The following is a 22,025-nucleotide window of genomic DNA, read 5'->3' on the forward strand; positions in this document are numbered from 1 at the left end:
TGTGGGAGTCTAGGACCTTAACCAACATGCCACCTGCTGGCTCTGAAATTAATATTCTTAACATCCTATTTGCCTTTTCTTTTGTTCTTTCTTTCTTTCCCTCTCTTCCTCCACATCTCCCTTTCTCTCTCCCTTTTCCTTTCTTCTTTCTTTCAATACAGAGCTTTAAAGAGAATGATAGGTACCCTCAAGAGAGTCTTATGCTGCAGTCCTCCTCCCAGGCTTTCCATCCAGTCAGGATCATAGGGATGTGTGCGTAGAGCGTACAGGTTGATCTGGAAACCAAAGCCCAGTCTTCTGTATGTCTTCCAGTATTGCAGAGTGTTGCACTACCCCTGAGCTTTGGCATTGAGAGGGTGCTTACACGCACACTTGTTCTGTTTATGTGTACCCGTGTGTAAGATGTACCCATCATACCTCTTCAGCTTCAAGTACTTTAATGTGTATTTCCTAAGAATAAGGACATTATTTCATGGAACCACAGCACAGTTATCAGTCTTGGGAAATTGAACAGTGATGTGATACTTTCATCTACCCAGATATTCTACATTTAGTAACTGACCCATAATAATATACAACTAGAATTTTAACATTCTAGTTGATCATCTCATCTATATCCATATTGGATTTAATTGTTACATTTTTATTCTCTTTCTGAATTTTGAACAGATGCCCTGCTCCCCCTCCTCCCCCAGTCTTTCATGACATTGACATTTTTGGTATATACTGGTTCCCTGTCTCCATTTTGGATTTTTCTCATATTTCCTCCTGATTAGAATCAGGTGTACCTCCTTTGATTAGGATGTAAGTGTCATCATGTCCTTCTCAGGGTTTCACATCTGGACTGTTCCTCTCAATGATGTTGCTGTGATCACTCGGTGAAGGAGCTGTTCCCTCTGTTGTGTAGTGACTGTCCTCACTCGTACTGATCCGTGGGGACGGCTATCCCTTCTGCTGTATAATGAATATTCTGCCTTAGACTAATCAGTGATCTGGGAGACGTGTAAGGCTTTGCCAGCACCTGTTCAGCATTGAATATTCCTGAGGTTTAGCCCCCCCCCTTCGGGATTCTTGGCTGTACTGACCTCACTGTCAAAGCTGTAGTGACAGGTTTCCAACTCCATAATCCACCTTTACCAGCTAGTATTTTGCTATGAAAATCCTCTCCATTCAGTCACTCATTCATTTATCCCTCTGTTTATTATTTTTATTGTTTATTTTCTCTAAATTACATTTATTCATATCTGTTTATTATTGGAATGGATTCTGTTTGGTTTTTATTTTAATTGTCAGAACGTGTGTGTGCTCACCAGAAAGCAAAAGCACCCCCAGTGGGATGTGATCACACTGAAATCCCTTCTCCATTTCTCCACCCTGTCAGGATTTGGGGCATGCACACACATGCACCTGACATGTTTTCCAAGCCTACTGGAGTCAGGATTGAAACCACAGCTGGCCATGTGGGATCTAGCTCCCTTAACCATTATACTTTAGGGCTAGTCCCCAGGTTCTTATTTATATTTCTTTTTTGTTATATGGCCCATGGGCTCAACAGAGAGACAGAAAGCTAGAGAATATCCCTGAAAAGGGATGGCCATGTTGCAATCCAATCCATATTCCTCCCGGGATCTTGGACATGCACTCACTTGTGCCTGGTGTGAGTTTTAAGCTTCTGGTCCAGGACTTGAACCATGGCTGACTAGATGGGAGTCTAGCAATGTAACCATTATGCCATGTGGTGGTCCCAATTCTTATTTTTTAACAGTTTATAATTATTTGCTCTTAATTATCTTGATGCTCAAATTATCTCAGATTTGGCCAGTGGGAAGGAGCCCACCATGCTGTCCCTTGTGTCCCTTTGATATGACCCTGTCTTTTCTTGAAGCCTTTCTTACCTTCTGGCAGAACCACATGTTTCAAGTTAATCTTGTTCCTCCCTGCCCAGGCTTGAATCAGCCATTTCTCCAGGGAGCCCTGGTCCCTTTTTAAGATCGATAGTACAAGGTACCTCAAAAAGTTCATGTACGGGGGACCAGCAGTTAGCATAACGGCTATGTCGCTCGCCTCCCACGTAGTCGACCGCGGTTCGTGTCCTGGACCCGGTGGCTTAAAACTCACGCCAGGTGCGTGTGCGTGCGTGCCCAAGATCCCGAGAGGAGAATGGAGGAGAAGGGATTGCGGCGTGGCCATCCCCCCTGGGGGGGGATTTCTCGCTTTCTGTCTCTCTGTCTCTCTCTGTCTGTCTGGCGAGCACATGCGCCCTATAGCAAAAACCTCTCCAAAAAAAAAAAAAGTTCATGTAGGGACCAACAGATGGTGTAATGGTTTTGTTGCTGGATTCTCTTGTAGTCAACTGGGTTCAAGTCCTGGACCTGGCAGCTTGAAACTCATGCCAGGGGACCAGCAGGTGGCATGGTGGTTAAGGCACTGGATACTCCCACATGGCCGACCACAGTTCAACTCCTGGATTTGGTGGCTTGGTTTCTCACTTTCTCTCTCTCTCTCTCTGTGCTCGTGTATGTGTGTCTCAGGTCAAATTTAAATAAATGAATGGATAAATAAAATTAAATAAATAATTATTAAAAACAAAACAAATCACCAACTCACTCATGCCAGGCATGTGTGTGTGTGCATGCCCTAAAATCCCAAGAGGAGAATGGAGGAGAAGGGATTGTAGCATGGCCATCCCTCCCCACCTCCCTGGAGTGATTTCTTGCTTTCCTTTTCTCTGGCAAGTACATTCTCCTATAGCAAAAATTCTCTCTCTCTTAAAAAAAAAAAAAAGTTCTTGGAAAATGAAATTAAAGTGTGAGTTTATTTTAGTGTGAAAAGAATTTGAAATCCATGCATAGCTTTTTCCCAGTATGCATTTTCCATGAACTTTTTGAAGATCTCTTATAGTAGTGACCAGATCTGAGTGCTGGGCAGGCTGTAGCTGCTTAAGTCTTCTTTTCTAGGCTCTGAGTGGACAGTCCTAGGAAACATAAATATGTATATCTGTGTATGTTCATACATAATGCCATACATCTGTACAAATATATGCTATGCATGCATACATTCACATACATGTTCTTATTTTAGAAATCTTGAGTTTATACTGTTTGGTTCTGATCCATTTCCATGGGGTCCTCTTTGGGTGACCTCTCTTCCTGCTTTGTATCTGCCTTCTTCTGCGGTGAGAACTCTGACTTCAAGAACATGGACACAGTTCCTAATGTGCTCTATTCATAACACATCTAAAATAATTCCATCAGGGCCAGTCCATAGTGATTAAGCTACACAGAGAATAAGCACTATGGCCAGAAAGCTGGCTTCTACATGGTTGACCCTGGTTTCAATTCTAGTGTCTGTAACTTGAAAAATACACTAGGTGTGTGTGGATGTGTGCCAAATCCTGATAGGATGGAGAAATGGAGGAAAAATAATTGTGGTGTCACTATGCCTTACTCTCTTTATCTCTCTCATTCTGTTGTACTGTCTCTCTGGTGAATGTATGTGTCCTCTGGCAATCTAAAAAAAAAAAAAAAAAAAAAAAAGATAAAATAGTTCCAGAATTGCTTATTTTCTTTCCACTTTGCCTCTGAGGATGCATGCTTAAGTAGGGTCTCCTGAACTGAATGCCATTGTCCTTTGTGAGCGTCCTATGGCCTGGGAAGGACCATATTATCCTCACATAGTCAAGAGTTAATTAAGCACAAAGAAAATGATGAAATTATCTTTTTTTGTGTGCTTACAGTTGAGCTCTTCATGGAGTTTAGTGTAAGGGAGAGGAATGGGTTACCAGGAAGCAACAAAGCAATTAAAACACCTTGATTTTTATCTTATAGAGTTCCTGCCAAAATAATTACATTAGTCTCAACTCTTGGACAAACGCTTTGAGAAGGGCATGTACTGGGCAGAGTCCTTGTCAGACCTGTTGACCTCAGTCCTGTCAGTCTCACAAGGGTGAGGGTCAAGGGTCTCTGTGAAAGAGACTTCAGAGGCCCCAGGCCCTGTGTCTAGCTTAGTAAAGGTCCCTTTCTGTTAAGTTGTGACCCCCGCCTGCACTTGCTCTTCTAGTGGCCCTGTGGCTTGGCCGGTGCATTCTGTGACCCTCACAGTAGGTTTGTAGCCAGTATAGACCAGGAAATGTACTTCATGATTTATGTGGCAGAAGCTGTGTTCCAACTCTGTTTGACCTGAGCCTCATTCAGATACTCCCTGGAGAAGATCTGGTAATCGGATATTCAGAAGTCAGGAGGGCCGATGTGTTCACACATTCAGAGTGGTGTCTTTCATGTGCAGTAAAGAGTGGGTCCATTCTATATGATCCCAGAGATGAAATAGAACCCCTGGTATAAGTACTTTTGTGGTGGCCCAGAGGAGGGCTCTACAAAAGTCATAGCTGGCGTGGGTGTGGGTTGCCTTAGAGGCATGAGTCTTACCCTTTGATTGATGTTCAAGGATATCAGACACAGTTCCACGTAGAGTTTGTTAGGGCCGATCTCCCTCCCATCTGCCCTGAGCTTCTTAAATGATGTAACTTTGGGAAAATTTGGGTCAATGACCTTGGTTGACTCTTGATCAGGGCTCCTTTGCTTTCTTTGATTTCTACATGATGTGCCTTTGTTTGTTAGATACCTGATTGTGAGTGCTGTGGGGGAAGGAATGTGGGCTTTGGAGCTGGATCCTGAGGTTTACTTTGCCATCTGAGGTTCTGAGCAGTAATACTTAGGTACTCCTAAAGTATTCATTTCCTCATCCCAGTGATAGGGATAATACGTTCCTCATGGGATCATCATAAAGATTAGAAACTAGACCTTATTATTTGCCTTATTCCTTGTGTGTCTCCCCATGCCATCCTTATCAGAACTAAGAGCTAAAAATGTTGGATCTCGAATCTCTGCATATTTTTAAAGCTTTGGTCTGCCACTTTTCAAGCTAGGACTAGTATGGTAAATACGTTCTGTGAATGCCTTGCGTGTGGTTGGGTTCTCGGTGTTAGTGCCAGCCCATGCCTCCTTTCTGTGATTGGAATGAAGGGTGTTTTCCTCTCACCAGCATTGAGGTCAGAAGGGGGAACTGAGTGTCAAGCACTCATTTTATGAAAATATCAACCCCTTGGGGCTGAGGCTATAATTCTCAGGCATTACTGTCTAGTGTGTCCTGTATGTCCTGGAGAAGCACTGCTCCAGGAGAAGGTTCGAGTTGTGTCTTCTGAGAACCTCTCTCCTCTTTACAAAGCAGAGCTGTTTGCACCTTTGTAGGTGTGCTTGGTTCATCAGGAAGGCTACAGAGGGCAGAGGAAAGGGCGCTCCAGCATGACCTGACTGAGGCCACTCCACATAGCTCAGTGTGAGCCTTGTTTGGTCATCCCATGGTGATTCTCCACTTGTCGCTAGACCTGTTGTGCATGGGAACCAGATTGGAGGTCTGTCTGTTGTCTTGCTCAGAGACTTTAGAATTGGTTTTCCCACATACACACACACACAAGAAAGCAAGCTATAAGTATGACTTGAGTCATTGGCAGTGCCACTTTTGTGTGCTCACTGTTTGGGACAGATTTCATCTTTCTTGGAGGAGAGTTTCACCCATAGCGATTAAGCCACGGAGAATGCAGGCATCTCTGAGCTGTCAGATCCAGGCTTCCTGCATCCAGTGATGCACAGCCTCTTGTGTCTGACAAAACAGGATGAGAAAGAGAGAAGGAGTGATTCTTTTAGGCTCACTACAACATTTAATTTTCAGTTTTGCCATATCCATTAACTGCCTGAAAGAGAAAATACCTCTTTCAGATTTTTTTAAGGTAATTTCTTCCATGAATGAGAGAAAGACGGAGGGGTGGGGGAAAACCCTCAACAAGGTCTTCACATTGTGATTTACTCCAGTCATAGCCAACTCGGATTTCAGGCATGTGTGGAGCCAGCATACTAAGGGAGATCTCAGACACGATCCCAGAATCTTCCCATATGGGCCAGCCTCACAGAGCATATTACTGCTGGGCCACTGTCCAGCTCCAGTCTTCCCAGATATTTTGTTTAAATTGAATCACCTTTCTCTTTAAATTTATTTAAAAATAAAATTTTATGATAGCATTTATTTAAAAAAGTATCATAAATAGAAAATAACCATAAAAACTATTAAAACTAAAGTGGTGGGGGCCAGCAGATGGCATAATAGTTATGTCGCCGGACTCCCACATAGTCAACTGTGGTTTGCATCCCAGACCCGGCAGCTTAAGACTCACGCCGGGTGGGGGTATGTGTGTGCGTGCCCAAGATCCTGAGAGGAGAACAGAGAAGAAAGGATTGGAGCATGGCCATACCCCCTGGTGGATGATTTCTCACTTTCTGTCTCTCTGTCTCTTGTTTCTGATGAGCATATGTGCCCTGTAGCAAAAATCTCTCTTTTAGGGGCCAGCAGGTGGCATGGTGGTTAAGGTGTTCGAATTCCCACATGGCTGGCCATGGTTTGAGTCCCGGACCTGGCAGCTTGCTTTCTCACTCTCCCCCTCTCTCTTTCTCTGGCAAAACTCATGTGAAAAAATAATATTAACAATAATAATAATAAATAAATGATTCTTGTAAAAAATCTCTCTTCTAAAACAATACAAACAAACTAAAGTGGTATGTTTCTCTGTATCCTCACATTTTCTTGGCTCTCCTTGGAGAAGCCCTGCGCCAGCTCCTCCAAGTGCTGTTGAGAAGACACTGTCCTCCGCCAGAGCAGTGGGTGTTAGTTGCACTTCGGTAATGTGGGAGAGAGAGACTAGCTGCCACACTGGGTGGGGCAGAAAGAGTAGGAAGCAGCACTTAGGTCAGGCGGGCGTCAGAGTGGGTTTGGGGAGCCTGCTGCAAGGCACCGTAGCTCAGTTTATGATGTGATTTCCTAACCTTTTATAAAAGTGAGGTTATTGCTGTACAGACTTTTTTCTCCATTTGTAATAAAACTACTTTGATACCCAAAGATTATGCAATGGGAGTGTTAGACTCTAGCATTTCAGACATCCTTGAAGTGCCAGGTATGTCCAGGTGACTGGATTTGGATGTTAGCCCCATTAAAAAGTTCTCTGGGCAGTGAGTGAGCTTTGAGAAGCTGTGGGGATATTTTTCTTTGTGAAGAAGGAGAAATTCGGGAACCAGCAGTTAGCGTAATGGCTATGTCGCTGGACTCCCACGTAGTCGACCGCGGTTCATGTCCCGGACCCGGTGGCTTAAAACTCATGCCGGGCGCGTGTGCGTGCGTGCCCAAGATCCCGAGAGGAGAATGGAGGAGAAGGGATTGCAGCGTGACCATCCCCTCTGGGGGGTGATTTCTCGCTTTCTGTCTCTATGTCTCTCTCTGTCTGTCTGGCGAGCGCACGCGCCCTATAGCGAAAGTCTCTCCAAAAAAAAAAAAAGAAGGAGAAATTCTGGTGCTTCGAGACCTTCTATCCCACTCCTCACACACTTAGCAAACTACTTAGAGCATTTTAGAAGAATCAGCACGCAACTATATTTTATTGACAAAGGCTGAACATTACCAACTATCATTAGTTTTCTTTTCCTTTTTTTACATTTTAATGAGAAAAGTTTACATTGTCACATCATTGTTCTCATTATTTTCATAGAGGCACGCTCTTTAACACACATGCCAGAGGATTTCACTGTGGCATCCCGCTAAACCACACAGCGGGCCCTCTGGTCATATTCCACATTATTGTAATTGCAAAGACTGTCGTAAACAAATAGAGTTACTAAATCAATTTAGTATCTTAGAGCAGGCAGGTAGTTACTTCCATTAAAGAAGAGCCTTCCCAGCTAACGCAGACCGAGTTACCCAGTTGTTACTCACGAGGCGTAGGTGAGGTTACGGCGATGTGGTGGGTGCCGTTCTGAGAGATGACGAATGCTCAGGTATGTGCAAGAGAAGCGCTTCTTCCTCTTTAGCTTACAGTGTGCTAGTATTAGCATGTACTACGTAGTGAATTACAAATCACCATATCCATCTTAGGCCAGTGGAGTGTATTCTGTCTCCAGGCTAATTTTTTCCCCCAAGATGGCAGATGTATTGCAGATTTACCTTGTAACGAAGATATTCACCCAAAGTGCTCCCTTCTTTAGGCTTTTGAAGGTCATCAATATCAGAATCCTTTTCCACTGGAAGATACATTTTGTTCAGAAATGAGCCAAGTGACAAGCTGGTCACCAGTGGCCCTTGGACTGAGTGCCATGGCCTGCAGTGGTGAGCATCTCTGAATTGTAGCAGCTCTGTGTGAGCAGTGCGAGAACCTCTTGAGAGCAGCAAGAGGCCACTGTGCAGGTGTGCTCGTAATTGAGGCACCAGGAGTCCTCAGTAATGTCTGACTGGGGTTTAAACATGGCATGGCCTGTCCCTTTCTGCCCACTTTGTCCAGGCGATTGCAGCTCCTGGGAAGCACTATGTCTGGTCTCTGTGGACAAGGCTTTCTACACCGCACTGCTGAACTTTACATCTGACTGTTCGGTGCTGTCTGGAATGACTGCCTTTAGGGCAGCATGGCAGAAGCGATTCAGAGCTGGAAAGTTTGTTTTCTGTTCAATGTACAGTCTCAGCTTGTCCCTGAATGTTTCCCCCAGGAAACTGTAGATAAGGGGGTTCAGGCAGCTGTTGGAAAAAGCCGCCAGATTTACGATGTGGCCAGTTAAGGGGTAGGCATGACGAAAAGACTGTTGGCAGGGAGCGGCCCCTGGCTGTGTCCTCTGTAGAAGGTGAACGCTGATAAAGACGTTCTCTGGCAGCCAGCAGATGAAGAAGACGAGGACCACAGCAAAGATCATCCGAAGGGCTTTCTGCCTCCGTGGACGTAGGCCTCGGTGCTTGTGAGCTTTGATGAGAACCCGGACTATAAGGGAATAGCAGAGACCAATGATGGCGAAAGGGATGATAAACCCCAGGGTGACCTCAAGCCACTGGATCTCTTTGACATCTGCAAAGCAGAAGCAGACCTCCTCAGTGTGCTGCAAGTGGACAGCAGTGAAAGGCACTAGGGTGGCAGACACAGAGGCCATCCAGATGAGGCCACAGCTCAGCCTGGCATGGTGCTTTGTGCGAAACAGGCTGGAACGCATGGCTTTGGCCAGGGCGATGTACCGGTCAAAGCTCATCCACGTAAGGAAGAAGACACTACTGTACATATTGATCTGCAAGAAGAGAGACATGAAGGTACACAAGACAGCGATGTCATAGTACTGCTCATCCAGGTTGAACACCTCAATCAGGGAGTCAGCAACCAGGATGAGGTCTGCTGCCGCCAGGTTGATGAAGTACAAGTCAGGGATTGTCATCTTTTCACGGAAGCTGATGTTCACCACCAGAATCAGTATGTTCCCCACAAAGCCAATGGGGAAGAGGAAAATGGTGTAAAGGCATGAGAGAAAAAGACCAATCACATACTGCTGATGCTCAGAGAGGTCACCTGTCTGGTTCCCAAGGGTGGCACCATGGGGCGGGTGGGTCAGGTTTAGTTCTGAAGAAGTGCCGTTGTAGCCTGCCAGATGCATAGTGCCTGGGTGGGTTTCCATGCCAAAGCTGCGTGCTGGAGAAGTCATATCCATGTCTCCATGCAATGCAAGTCTCAAGAGTTGCCAAAAAAATCACAGAAATCTGTTTTAAACCATGAATCCATCGTTAGAAAGAAAGGTGATTCTCTTTGAAGTGAATCAAGCATTTGTTAAACAGGAATACCTGTTACAAGGGTCACTTGTGACAGCTTGGGTTTGTTAATTGCAGAAAGTTGAAAGAACAGGTCCAAGTCATTGCTGTCTGTATTTAGGGCTAACTTAAGTCTAGCAGGCACCACGCAGGTGCGGCTGGTAGTCCTTTCTTATGTGCGTTGGCAGCTGTGTTCCAAGTTGTGCCTGGTACTTCACTATCTGGACACCTGGAGAGACAAGGAGAGAATTAGGTCTCACCTATAGCTTCAGCTTCCTGATGGAACCCGGTGCCCCTGGCCAGACCCTGTAGTTATGGATCTACAAATGAAAATAAGGAAGGCCAGAACTTTGGGTTTTATATCTCAGAGAAATAAAGGTAGAAACATCCCATTTTCTTTCCTGAGAGCTCCCAGAGTTGCTTGAATTAAATTGAAGACTGGACAGTGAGTCATCCTCATATGCAGTGCCTATTTCTTTCTTCTTTTTTTTAATAGACAAATAAGCTTATGAAGTAATGTGAATATTGGGTATGGAAAGTTTGCGAAAACCACTATGTCAGGAGAGGAAATGAAATTTATTTCAGTAGCTACTGGAAAGAGAAATAAGATGGGAAGGGAAAAACCCAGCTTTTCTGCAGTCAGAGACTTTACCACTGAGCCAGATCCCCACCTCAGTGTTTCTGAAAGAAAACTTTGTGAAAATTGGAGTCAAATCATTTCTCCTGCAATAAAATAGGTAAAAGAGATTTTACGTTTTTGCTAAGGCCAGTATTAAGTTTGGAGCTGGAAGCAGAATATTTTTTCATAATGTAGAATAAAAGAGTGAAGGAGTAAAAACGATCATTGTTTTAGGAAATAATATTTAAAATTTTATTCAGTGTTTTAATAAATTAATGTAAAACCTAGTTTTTCTTTTTTTTTTTTTTTTTAATGCTATTTGTAACCTAGCAACAGGGTAAAGAAAATCTTCAGCGTTTTGTTTATGACTGCCCATCTGCAGTGGGGCTCCTTAGCTTTGTTCAAGTGGAGATGGGTTTCCCAACACTTGGTTGGTTACACTCTGCTCTTGGAAGTTCTTTATGGAATAAACCAGGGAATCTCAAGTAGGTGACATTGGCAATGTCTGGAGGCATTGGGGTTGTCTCAGCATGGGATCAGGGGTTTGAGGGAGAGTGCCCGCATTTAGTAGGTAGAGGCCAGGGATGCTGTTGAACATTCTACAGGGTCAAGGACAAAGAACAGACCCCAGCTCCTGACACAGAATTACTGGGCTCCAAATGTCAGTAGTACCAAGGATCAGATCAGTAGGTAGTGTAGCGGTTAAGGTGCTGGACTCCCGTGTGGTTGACAGCAGTTCGAGTCCTGGACCTGGCAGCTTGAAACTCATGCCAGTTGCATATATGTGCATGCCCAGAATCCTAGAAGGAGAATGGAGAAGGGATTGTGATGTGGCCATCCCCCTGGGGTGGGGGGTGGGGGAGATTTCTTGCTTTCTATCTCTCTGTCTCTCCAGTCAGCACCTGTGCCTTATGGCAAAAATCTCTCTGAAAAAAAAAAAAAAATAGTGCCAAGGGCGCGAAACCCTGGATTAAACTGACTTGTAAAAATAGATCGGAATTGCTTTTCTTTGGTGAGTTTTCTTTTACCCTTTGAAATCATTAGGAATAATTTTTTTTTGGAGAGATTTTTGCTGTAGGGCGCGTGCGCTCGCCACACAGACAGAGAGGGACATAGAGACAGAAAGTGAGAAATCACCCCCCGGGGGGATGGTCATGCCACAATCCCTTCTCCTCCATTCTCCTCTCGGGCGCACATGCGCCCGGCGTGAGTTTTAAGCCACCGGGTCCAGGACGCGAACTGCGGTCGACTACGTGGGATTCCAGTGACATAGCCATTACGTTAACTGCTGGTTCCCTCATTAGGAATAATTTTGAAGTGTTACAAAAACAAACCATTTATTGACCTATTGCTTGAAAATACTACTTTAAGTAAAGGAAAAGAAAAGGAAAAAGAGAAATCATTACCTTTATGTCAGTGATTATTTTGAAAGTATTCAATATTCTTTGCTTAGGTTCTGGTGAATTTATTAGTTAGTTTGCATTCCTCATTCATCTTTAGTAGATAATACCAATTTGAGCAGCGTAAATGTCACTGTTCTCAGATTCTGTATGTAATGTTGAAAGCTTCTATGTAATCTCTATATTTATTTTCTTTTAAAAAAAACTGCCCAGGTACTTGTTTTACCCTTTAAATGTAGAAATTCTGGGAAGTATTAGGCTGCATGCCTTAGAGGAAAATTTAAAGGAGAGTAGGACCCTCATGATGTTTGTTCCCTTACCTAAATTTGTTTAATAAACTGAGAAGAAAACAGTTTTAAAGGGAATCATTCATTTCTTTCCCTCATAAATGAGGTCGTTTGATCTTTGTCAAATACTGTTATTTTTGTAATGGTCAAATAAAAAGATTCAAGGACCTAGGATGAAATTCACCACGGACAGTATCTGCATTAGATTGGGCCATAAATTTGTAAAAATGATCATTAAACAGGTAGAAATCATTTTGGTTCAGACGTTTACTTGTCCAGATCTGAAAAAGATTTCGTCAGCTCTCTTACCCTCTTTATAGGGGTGGTAATTGACTTTTGGGGTAGTAAGAGTGACTGAAGCACTGCAGTACAAGGCAGAGCTATGGCAGTCTTCTTTTGTGAACTGAGACACATTCTGGCTTGAGCAGAATATGGCAGAATACTGGATCATAAATTTTCGGAATGTGTTATAAAAGGCCCTTCAGGCAAAGTCCCCACTGCTGTCACACCCAGGGGATCAGAGCCATCTGGCTTTTCTCACTTGAAGAGTGGTCTGTGCCTTGTTTCAGGGGCTGGGTGCTGCTCTCACCAGAGACTACCGTGTTTAGCCCTGTGTCCAGCCATTACCGTAACAGGACTGCAGCTTGGCTGAGGCCCCTACCAACCTGTGGTGCGGTACCCACCAGACCCAGGGCCCGGGAACTGAGGGCCACGTCTTACCTGGGCTGCAGGCTGGGCTTCCCTGGCCTGTCTTTGTTCTGAGCAAACCCCTTCCGTGCTTCCCGGAGCCTCCTCAGCCTGCTCGCGGGGATTTGCTCTCATCACACTGGAGGTGCACTTGAAAGTTTCCCGCAGGTGGTGTGATTCTGGACTGCCAGCTGGAAGTCAACCTGTCCTGTATGCTCAGCGTCTTGGAAGCAGTTGGAGTGAGAAAAAGAAAAAAGACCCCGCCCTGTTAGGGAAAGTTCCCCAAGGACGCTCCTGTCATTGTCTGAGGCCAGCGCAAATCTGCAGCCCCCTTGGCACAGGGCCGCACTTTATGGGCTTCCCAGGGCCCTGCCCATTCGGCTCTCTGGACTGGCTCTGGACTGGCTCTGGACAGCCTCCTTTTAAGGCTAGCATTAACTGTTTTTTTGCTGGCCTTTTTTTTTCCTTCTATACTTTGGCAATGAGCTCAGTCCCAGGAGACATATTTTTATGAAAGTTTCCAGTTTAACTGCTTTTCTTTAGCCACTGAGATAATTTTTTTAAAGATTGATGGGATTACGGTAGACACTGTTTATGTTTTAGATAATCTTTCATTTGTTGAAACAAGCAATATTCTTGCTTGCTTTAGCAACTGACTGGCTTTAAAACTAAACACTAACTTTCCTAAGTCAGTATAGTAGCTTGTGAATAATACATAGAGAATTTAACTTATGAATTTCACCAAGACATTTGCAGGAAGAAATTTAAACCCAAGAAATAGATATTTGGGGCAAGAAATTAGGAGTCCAGGTAGTTGGTCTGCTCTGAGGGGTACTCGTGACTCCGGTCCCCATCTCTCCAGGTCTTGGTTTTCCCTACCAGGGTCACCTCCCCTTCTCATTGTGGCCAATTTCAGGACCTTACGGAAATCAGAGCATTTACTTCCCGAGTTCCCACTGTGTCCGAATAGCTGCCCTCTTCAAGTGCTCCGTCTACTAGTGTACCCTCAGTTTTGGAGAAGGGTTGTCAAAGCAGCCCCAGGAGGGCAGAGAAAAGTCCCCAGAGCTTGCTGTGTGGTCTGGTCTGTGAGGACTGAGGGCGCCGTGTTCCTGTGCTCAGTCTTCATGAAAATTGAGTTTTAGCCGAGCTCATTTATACTTTGCTCTTGGTGTCTTGTTACCTTTTTAAAAATTCTTTGAAGGTGTGAGATTGAGCCAGGTGATCTTGTACTGAGCATGAGAAGCGCAGACCGCTCAGCTGGACGCCATCAGCACCGTGTGCGCCTCCAGCACTGGCAGTTTCCTTGTCGCTTGGTTCCCCTCGAAGTTTCTTGTTTTGTAGTGTGCCTGTTGCAAATGAATTTCAAGGTGTTCTGTATGATAATGATTTAAAATCTTTCTGATATGTATTTTGGGAAATATACCCTTATTTTCAGAGAGCACCGTATCAGATTTTTTTTTTTTTTTGAAGAATACTAACACTCAGGGTTCCTTCTGCTGTAGAAATTCTGTGACTCTAATATATTAGCCTTTTCAACTTAAATGACATGATGAAGAGCTGATTTGCCCTCAGACTTTTTTTTGACCGGCTGTGAGGTTAAGATGATTCCAGTATTAAAAATGCCTGAGACACCATTTTGAAAGATATGAGTCATGAGAAAGTACAAACTTCCTCTTGAATTAAATAAATAAATAAATGCATAAAACAAAAATCCAAACCTTGAAATAGCCAAGACATGTCACTTAAAAATAGCTGCTCTGTACTCACAGACTCGTGGCTCCTGGTTCTACCACTTGTCCAAATGGGCGAGGAAGAGCTTCAGCCTTTTGCCAGGGTCCCCAAGCATGAGGTTGTGCCTTTGTATTTTCTGGTGAATCTACTCTGGGATGGTCAAGGAGTTGATACTCTTTGATTTTATGTGTAAGATGTAGAATCAGATAGCTGAATTGAGGATTAAGGGTCTTGGAGTGCACCTGTAGAATCAGATAGCTGAATTGAGGATTAAGGGTCGTGGCGTGCACCCGTCTCAGGAAAGCACCAGGTGGTGAAGTAACTCATTAGTAACCCTCTACTGATTAGTGGAGGGGCCATGACCCAGATTGTAGGAATTTCAGTCCACTAGACCCTGTTTGATGTTTTTGCATGGGTAAGGGTGAAGAGGAATCTGGTGTAAGATGTTGTAAAAGACCTTTGTGTCAGTTCTAAAACCTGGCACTTACTGAGCACTTCCTACAGTAAAACGCTGTACCTGGTGGCTTGCATGTGGTGTCTTGGATGATCGTCCTTGAGAACCAGTGTGCCTTCTGTCTGATTCATTGATGAGAAAAATGACCTGGAGAGAAGCAGTTATTAACCCAGGTCTCCCAGAGCCAGCACTAGGTCGGTACTGCTAGTATGCAGCCCAGGGTCTTTATCAGTGCACCAGAAGCATTTTGGGTTGCTAGTCATCTCGTAACACACTTGTTCATCACTGAATCTGATGTCTTTACAAATATTTTTAAAAGTTGGGACCAGCAGATGATGTAATATGTCGCCGGACTCCCACGTATTTGACCACAGTTTGAGTCCTGGACCTGGTGGCTTACCACTCACACCGTCCACATGGTGTGTGCGTATCCAAAATCCTGAGAGGAGAATGGAAGAGAAGAGAATTGTGACGTTGCCATCACCCTTGGGGCCGGGCCGGGGTGGGGTGGGGTGGTGGTGTGATTTCTTGCTTTCTGTCTCTCTGGTGAACACATGTGCCCTATAGCAAAAATCTTTCTCTCTTAAAAAAAAAATAAAACATTGGGACCAGTCATTGGCGTAATGGCTATGTCACTGGACTCCCACGTAGTCGACCGCAGTTCGAGTCCCAGACTCGGTGGCCTAAACTCACGCTGGGTGCATGCGCGTGCATGCCCAAGATCCTGAGAGGAGAATGTAGGAGAAGGGATTGTGGCGTGGCCATCCCCCCTGGGGGGTGATTTCTCACTTTCTGTCTCTCTGGTGAACACATGTGCCCTATAGCAAAAACCTCTTAAAAAATAATAAATGAATAGTAAATGTTGAGCCAGCTAGTGGTGTGATGGTTAAGGCAGTTGGATCCCATGTGGCCGATTGTGCAGTTCGGGTCCTAGACCCAGTAGCTTGAAGTGTTTTTTCTAATGCCCAAAGTCTTGAGAGGAGACTGGTGAAGGGATTGCAGTGTGGTCATCCTGCCAGGGGTTGATTTCTCACTTATTTTCTCTCTCTCTCTCTCTCTCTCTCTCTCTTTCATTCTGGTGAGCACATGTGCCCTATAGCAAAACTGGAGGGGATAAAAAGTTAACATATTTTTCTGTCCACCCCCAGAATAGGATAAATGGAAAGCACTTCAAAGGGAATCCCATCTGATCTGCTCTCATAGTGTTAAATTTGCTGGCACAGCCAGTATGGATAGTGCATAGAGAACAAAAATGCCAGTGAGCTAGCAGTTCGTCCTTGGTGTCAAGTGCACCTGAGTGGGATGCCCACAGGAACCACCTGCCTCCACTGCTGGTCCAGCCTTGTCATGACAGAGAGGCCCCAGGTTCAAGGTTGGACACTCTCCCGGTCTTCCCTTACCCTCCAGCGCTGATGGAACTTGTCCTCTCTGTCCGTCTCTCTGTTTCCCCCACTCTCAGTTCTTTCCTGTGGTGTAGGACAGCCTGATACCTTCCATGGAGGACTAGCATCAGAGGATCAGGTCCCCCTCATCCCTCTTTGCTAGTGGAGCCCTCGGGTGGTTTCAAGACACAGTCCAAACAAACCATTGAGGCAGTGCTAGTTTCTAGTCTGGTTCTGCTTTCTTGCCCAGTGTTCATCTGTAAATGGGGTGTATGTGGGGGCTGTGTTGAAGTTAGGGTAGGTTCTGCAAAGCACAAGACATCCTTTGTCTCTGTGCTCTCTTGGGACTTTAAGCCCCCCTCCCCTCTCCCCCCCGGATATTGCTGCAGCTCACAGGGTGTTCTCAGAGTGAGAGCCCAGATGTGGTCGGCCACCTTGGCTGTTGTGTTGCTTTCTGGGCACATCCTGGAGAGACAGCCGTCAGTCAGAAGCATCTGTGGGATTGCTTGCGTGATTTGGTTTGCAGATGAGACATCAAGATGTATGAGTGAAAATTTTAGAATTAATCTTTGTTGGAAACCCAGCCCAAGGCTTTGGGTATTACTATTCTTGCAAAAGTGGACACTTTACTTAAATATTGGTGCATTTTCTCTGATGATCCAAAATTCAGGAATGTAGAAGGCCATTTCTGGAGGATATTGCTGACATCCTCCTCCTTGGTTTCATGCTTTAGAAGGCACTTTGGATATTTAGTCCTCACAGCAGTAAGGGCATTAAGCAAGGCAAGTGCCCGTAACTCCCTTTTATAAAGAGAAAAAACAAAAACAAAACCAAAACAGGGCCCAGAGAGACTATGAGGATTTGCAAAGGCCAAAGTGCAGGAAGCGACAGGCAGGTCTTGAACCGTGCTCAGTCAGATTCCTACACTCTGCCAGGTACTTACGTTCTAGACGTACTGCAGCTGCCCCTCAGCAGTTCTGCATCATCCTGTCTGTTCCATTCTTGCTCAGGAAGGTCACGTACTTTCAGAAAATCCTGCAAACCCTGATTTCTTCAGAATTACCCAGCATGTTGGCTGCGCCAAATGTGGGAACCTTTTGTTGTGTGTGTGTGTGTGTGAGAGAGAGAGAGAGAGAGAGAGGGAGAGAGAGAGATGAGGGGCAGGTCCTGGGAGCGTTTCCTTCTGTGTGCACTCAGCTCCCCATGCTGGCCACAACCTGATACGGTGGACGGGGACATGACTGACCTGTCCCTGTTTGGAGTACAAGGTGATGAGGTCCCAGTTATAGCCTTGATGCTGAACGTAGGTACCAGCTCTGCTGTCTGAGGCTGTTTCCCAGAAAAAGTCAGTTGGCAGTTCTTAACTTTTAGCGTTTTCCATTATGAGAAGGAATTCAAAGTGCTCAGAGGATACCATAACCTCCTAACCCTCTGTCTGACATCTACCCTCCAGCACTAAATGCAAGCCCTCTGTCACTCACCCACAAAGGAGTAGTCCTGATGGTTTTGTTGGTGTTGAGTTTTTGGACAGCTGGGCTTTTCTCAGCCATTGCTGGATGCATTTTAGACATTACCTTTAATTCTTCTAGAGTGACGTGCCAATGGCAACCAGGACTCGGTGCTTGAAACTCACAGAAGTGAGGACAGGATTGCACATACTGAGTTCCTCCTGAGCAGAGACCATCGAACTCCCAGGGAGTGTTTGTGTGTGGAATGCTCTGGAAGGAGTGACAGAGGGCCTGGTCTTTGTCCAAGCCGCACCTTCAGTGACCACTAACCCATATTCCTCAAGGAGACTTGGAAGAGTTTAGAGGCCACAATGGCCTGTCTCTGCACCCCTCCCCTTAAAATTAGTTCCAATTTTGTCTTATTAAAATTAAAATTTCACATACCATTTCTTTGAAGGAAAATGTCCTGTCACTGCTAGAACCATACATACTCTTAAGTGTTTTAAGTGTTTTCTTACTTTTCTGTTGGCTCTAGGGTTTTTTGTTTGTTTGTTTTGTTTTGGAAAGCTCCTCGTTTTCAGTATATGTCCAGCCAGTTACAAGATGAAGGGTGAGTGGCTAGGAGCTAGATTCAGGGACCAGCGTCATGGTGGCATTAACTCCATCTCCAAAAGCTCTGGGGTCCTGGGATGCTCTAGATTTGGGTTCCCTTATTCTCCAACTCCAATCAGAGCAGAGCCTTTTAAAGTGTTTTATATTTTGGGCTTCCTTGTAGACTTTTGTTTAAAGAAAGGATCCTACCACTAAAAAGAAAAAGTTTAAGAAACACCAGTTTACATTGTAGCTGAGTTTCTTTATGTCTTTAGCTGAAATATTTAGAACCTCAGTGTAATTAAATACTCTGGGCTCATCTTGTGTATCTCCTACTCCAATCCCAGGATGGGCATTTTTCCAAGGAACCCTGAGCACACCTGAATTTTTTTCCTTTTAATTGCTAGAGGGTGTGTACACTCACCAGGAGAGACCGGGGGCAGGGGGGTAGGGAAGAAAGCACCCCCTCAAGTGCGGCATGTGCTGTGTTCAGTAGGGCATGTTCATATTTCACTCTCCATTTCCTTCTTCTCCATCCTGTCAGGACTTAGGACATGCACATACATGTGCCTGGTATGTTTTTCAGGCCTCTGGGGCTGGGATTTGAACTGTGGTCAGCCCCGTGGGATACAACTCCCTTAGCTGCTTGGCTACAGGGCCTACTCATCACCTGTGACCTTGTAATCATGTGTTTGGTTCTAAAACTAACAAGGCTCTGATATTTATTATTGTAGTATATTAGTATACCAAATTAGTATATTAAATTTTGCTCCTTCCCCTTCTGGCCATGAATGAATAACATAGGGGGCTCTCGATTCTGCTCCTGCCATCGGAAACTGAGCAGAGTCTAGGAAACAGCTGTTTTCAGGCATGGCGACAATAGGTAGGGCAAACTTTGATCTCAGAGAAGGGAAACTAATAAGGAGAAGCCCCTGTGCTCACCAGCCTGCCTGTCTGGGCAAACTTTGGTTCAGAGCACAGGTAAGGGGACTCTAGGAGAACAGGATAAGCTGGCCAAGTTACAGGACAGAGACTGGGTTTCCGTGAGTCCAAGGGAGCTGCAATGGTCAGGATGGAGTACTGAGAGAAGAGGGCGCCATGTCCAGAAAAAGCCCCAGATATCTGGATAGCAGTGTGCTTCTGACCGAATCTGTTCACGCATGTTCATGCATAGGCCAATCCAAGAACATCTGATGGTTAACTATACACTGAGCAACTCCAAGAGTGTAGGGCTGGATGGTACTCTGATTCTTTCCGGCCTGAGCACAGAGATATCCTTGAACACATGTGACAATCAGCAGAGATCCCTAAAGGGCCCACCTTAGAATTAAGGCTGTTAGCCTTAAGAATATAGGTTCAGGCCTCTGGGGCTGGGATTTGAACTGTGGTCAGCCCCGTGGGATACAACTCCCTTAGCTGCTTGGCTACAGGGCCTACTCATCACCTGTGACCTTGTAATCATGTGTTTGGTTCTAAAACTAACAAGGCTCTGATATTTATTATTGTAGTATATTAGTATACCAAATTAGTATATTAAATTTTGCTCCTTCCCCTTCTGGCCATGAATGAATAACATAGGGGGCTCTCGATTCTGCTCCTGCCATCGGAAACTGAGCAGAGTCTAGGAAACAGCTGTTTTCAGGCATGGCGACAATAGGTAGGGCAAACTTTGATCTCAGAGAAGGGAAACTAATAAGGAGAAGCCCCTGTGCTCACCAGCCTGCCTGTCTGGGCAAACTTTGGTTCAGAGCACAGGTAAGGGGACTCTAGGAGAACAGGATAAGCTGGCCAAGTTACAGGACAGAGACTGGGTTTCCGTGAGTCCAAGGGAGCTGCAATGGTCAGGATGGAGTACTGAGAGAAGAGGGCGCCATGTCCAGAAAAAGCCCCAGATATCTGGATAGCAGTGTGCTTCTGACCGAATCTGTTCACGCATGTTCATGCATAGGCCAATCCAAGAACATCTGATGGTTAACTATACACTGAGCAACTCCAAGAGTGTAGGGCTGGATGGTACTCTGATTCTTTCCGGCCTGAGCACAGAGATATCCTTGAACACATGTGACAATCAGCAGAGATCCCTAAAGGGCCCACCTTAGAATTAAGGCTGTTAGCCTTAAGAATATAGGCTACCCTTGACTGTAATTAACAAAGCTAAAAAACAATTCTCAGAAAAATCATGCTTATTTGCAAGTCATAAACTGTGTGCTAGCCTTTAATATTCTTTAAAGGAAGAATAAAATTCAAACACTCAGCAAGGAGAATTTTATTAGATGTTTAGTATCTTGTGGAAGAAGCAGCCTTACCATCTCGGCTTTGGTCCTGTTTAACTTTCCTTGATCGTTTCAGGTGGAAGGGGACACTCTCTTTTCAGCCTCTCCCAGCTTTGTCTGTCCCTGGTCGTCTCGGCTAAACCCCAGTGGTCATCCTGTGAACAGACCTTGCTCCCGCGTATTGACCATAGTAAGGGTTTTGTGACTGTAAATGAGTAAATGAAGAGAGATAGAAGGGGAATTTTTTTAAAGCATTTAAATTTTTTAATAGTATATTACAGAAACTACTTAACTATATAAGATCCAAGTCCTTTTTCTTCTGAAGAATAAAATATATGAACATTTTAAAATTCTCAAAAGATATGCCTTTGTTCTTTAATTTGCAGACTGACATTAAAATATTCAGTAAGAGCTGAATTACAAAAAGTATAGATTTCATAAAGCTGGCGAATACCTTCCCCTTTCCCTAGTCAACCTATAAAATCTTAATATAAACTCATCAAGAGTGATGAATGTAAATTTTGGAATAAGATGCATTGTTGTTTCTTGTATTTTAATATTGTAGAAGAACACAAGGGATTCTCACTAGTTTCCCTTCTCTGAGATCATATGTTACTAGCCTTTCTGCAAACAAGGTCAGATAGAACATATAAGACTTTTTTTTTTTTTTTTTTTAAGGTTTTTGCCATAGGTCGTGTGTGCTTGCCAGAGATTGACAGAGAGAAGGAAAATGAGAAATCACTTTTCAGGGAGGATGGCCACACTGCAAACCTTTTCCCTCCCAGCCCCTGGGATGTGGGGTATACACACATGCATGTGCACCCCCGCATGATTTTCAAGCCTCTGGGTCTAGGACTTGAACTGCAGTTGACTTTGGGAATTCACCGCCTTAACTACCACACCATCTGCTAGCCTGCATGTAGGGCTTTTGGAACAACTTTTTACTGACCTGCCCAGACCTTTTAGAGATGGCCACTATCTATCTACCAGACAGAAAATGAGAAATCACTACCAGGGGGTTGGCCACGCCACAATCCCTTCTCCTCCATTCTCCTCTTGGGATCTTGGGCACACACGCACATGCGCCTGGCGTGAGTTTAAGCTCCCAGGTCTGGGACTCGAACCATGGTCGACCACATGGGAGTCCAGCAACATAGCCATTATGCTAACTGCTGGTCCCACCACTCTGCTATATTGTTGTCACTGGGTTTATACCAGTTATTTTAGTGCGATTTTAAGCTTGTGGGTGATATTCTCAGTATCAATGATGATAATTTTTAACAGACAAACCATTTTTGTTCTTCATGAGATTTATATCTCTTAAACTTTCTGGCAGCATTGAGGGTTGGACACCTACAACTGTTTAGGACAAGATTATACAATATGATCATGTTATTTAAATAATGTTTTTATTTTTGAAATTCTTTTTTTTTATTTTTCCCATTTGATTGGAGTAGGAGTAGAGAAAGATGTCTGTAGACAAATCTAGTCAAGGACTTCTC

The 22,025-nt window shown here is 44.5% G+C and overlaps 2 protein-coding genes across 2 annotated transcripts in view; one reads left to right on the forward strand and one right to left on the reverse strand.

The window, feature by feature from the left end:
- The window catches only part of CHLSN (cholesin), a 190,232-nt gene that overhangs the window by 56,424 nt on the left and 111,783 nt on the right, over positions 1 to 22,025 (forward strand). The gene's annotated exons all lie outside the window — the stretch shown is intronic.
- GPER1 (G protein-coupled estrogen receptor 1) lies at positions 7,432 to 13,022 on the reverse strand. The gene is made up of 2 exons (XM_006167886.3): positions 12,678 to 13,022; positions 7,432 to 9,880 (listed from the first exon to the last, which is right to left on the reverse strand). The coding sequence occupies exon 2, from the start codon at positions 9,552 to 9,554 to the stop codon at positions 8,427 to 8,429; it is 1,128 nt and encodes a 375-aa protein (XP_006167948.1). The 5' UTR covers positions 9,555 to 9,880; positions 12,678 to 13,022; the 3' UTR covers positions 7,432 to 8,426.

The sequence above is a fragment of the Tupaia chinensis genome, unplaced genomic scaffold (assembly GCF_000334495.1).
Source record: "Tupaia chinensis unplaced genomic scaffold, TupChi_1.0 Scaffold145208_1, whole genome shotgun sequence".
Classification (NCBI taxonomy): Eukaryota; Metazoa; Chordata; class Mammalia; order Scandentia; family Tupaiidae; genus Tupaia; species Tupaia belangeri.

Excerpts from the sequence above, each read along its gene's own strand:
- GPER1 (XM_006167886.3), bottom strand. The coding sequence starts at position 9,554 with ATGGATATGACTTCTCCAGCACGCAGCTTTGGCATGGAAACCCACCCA.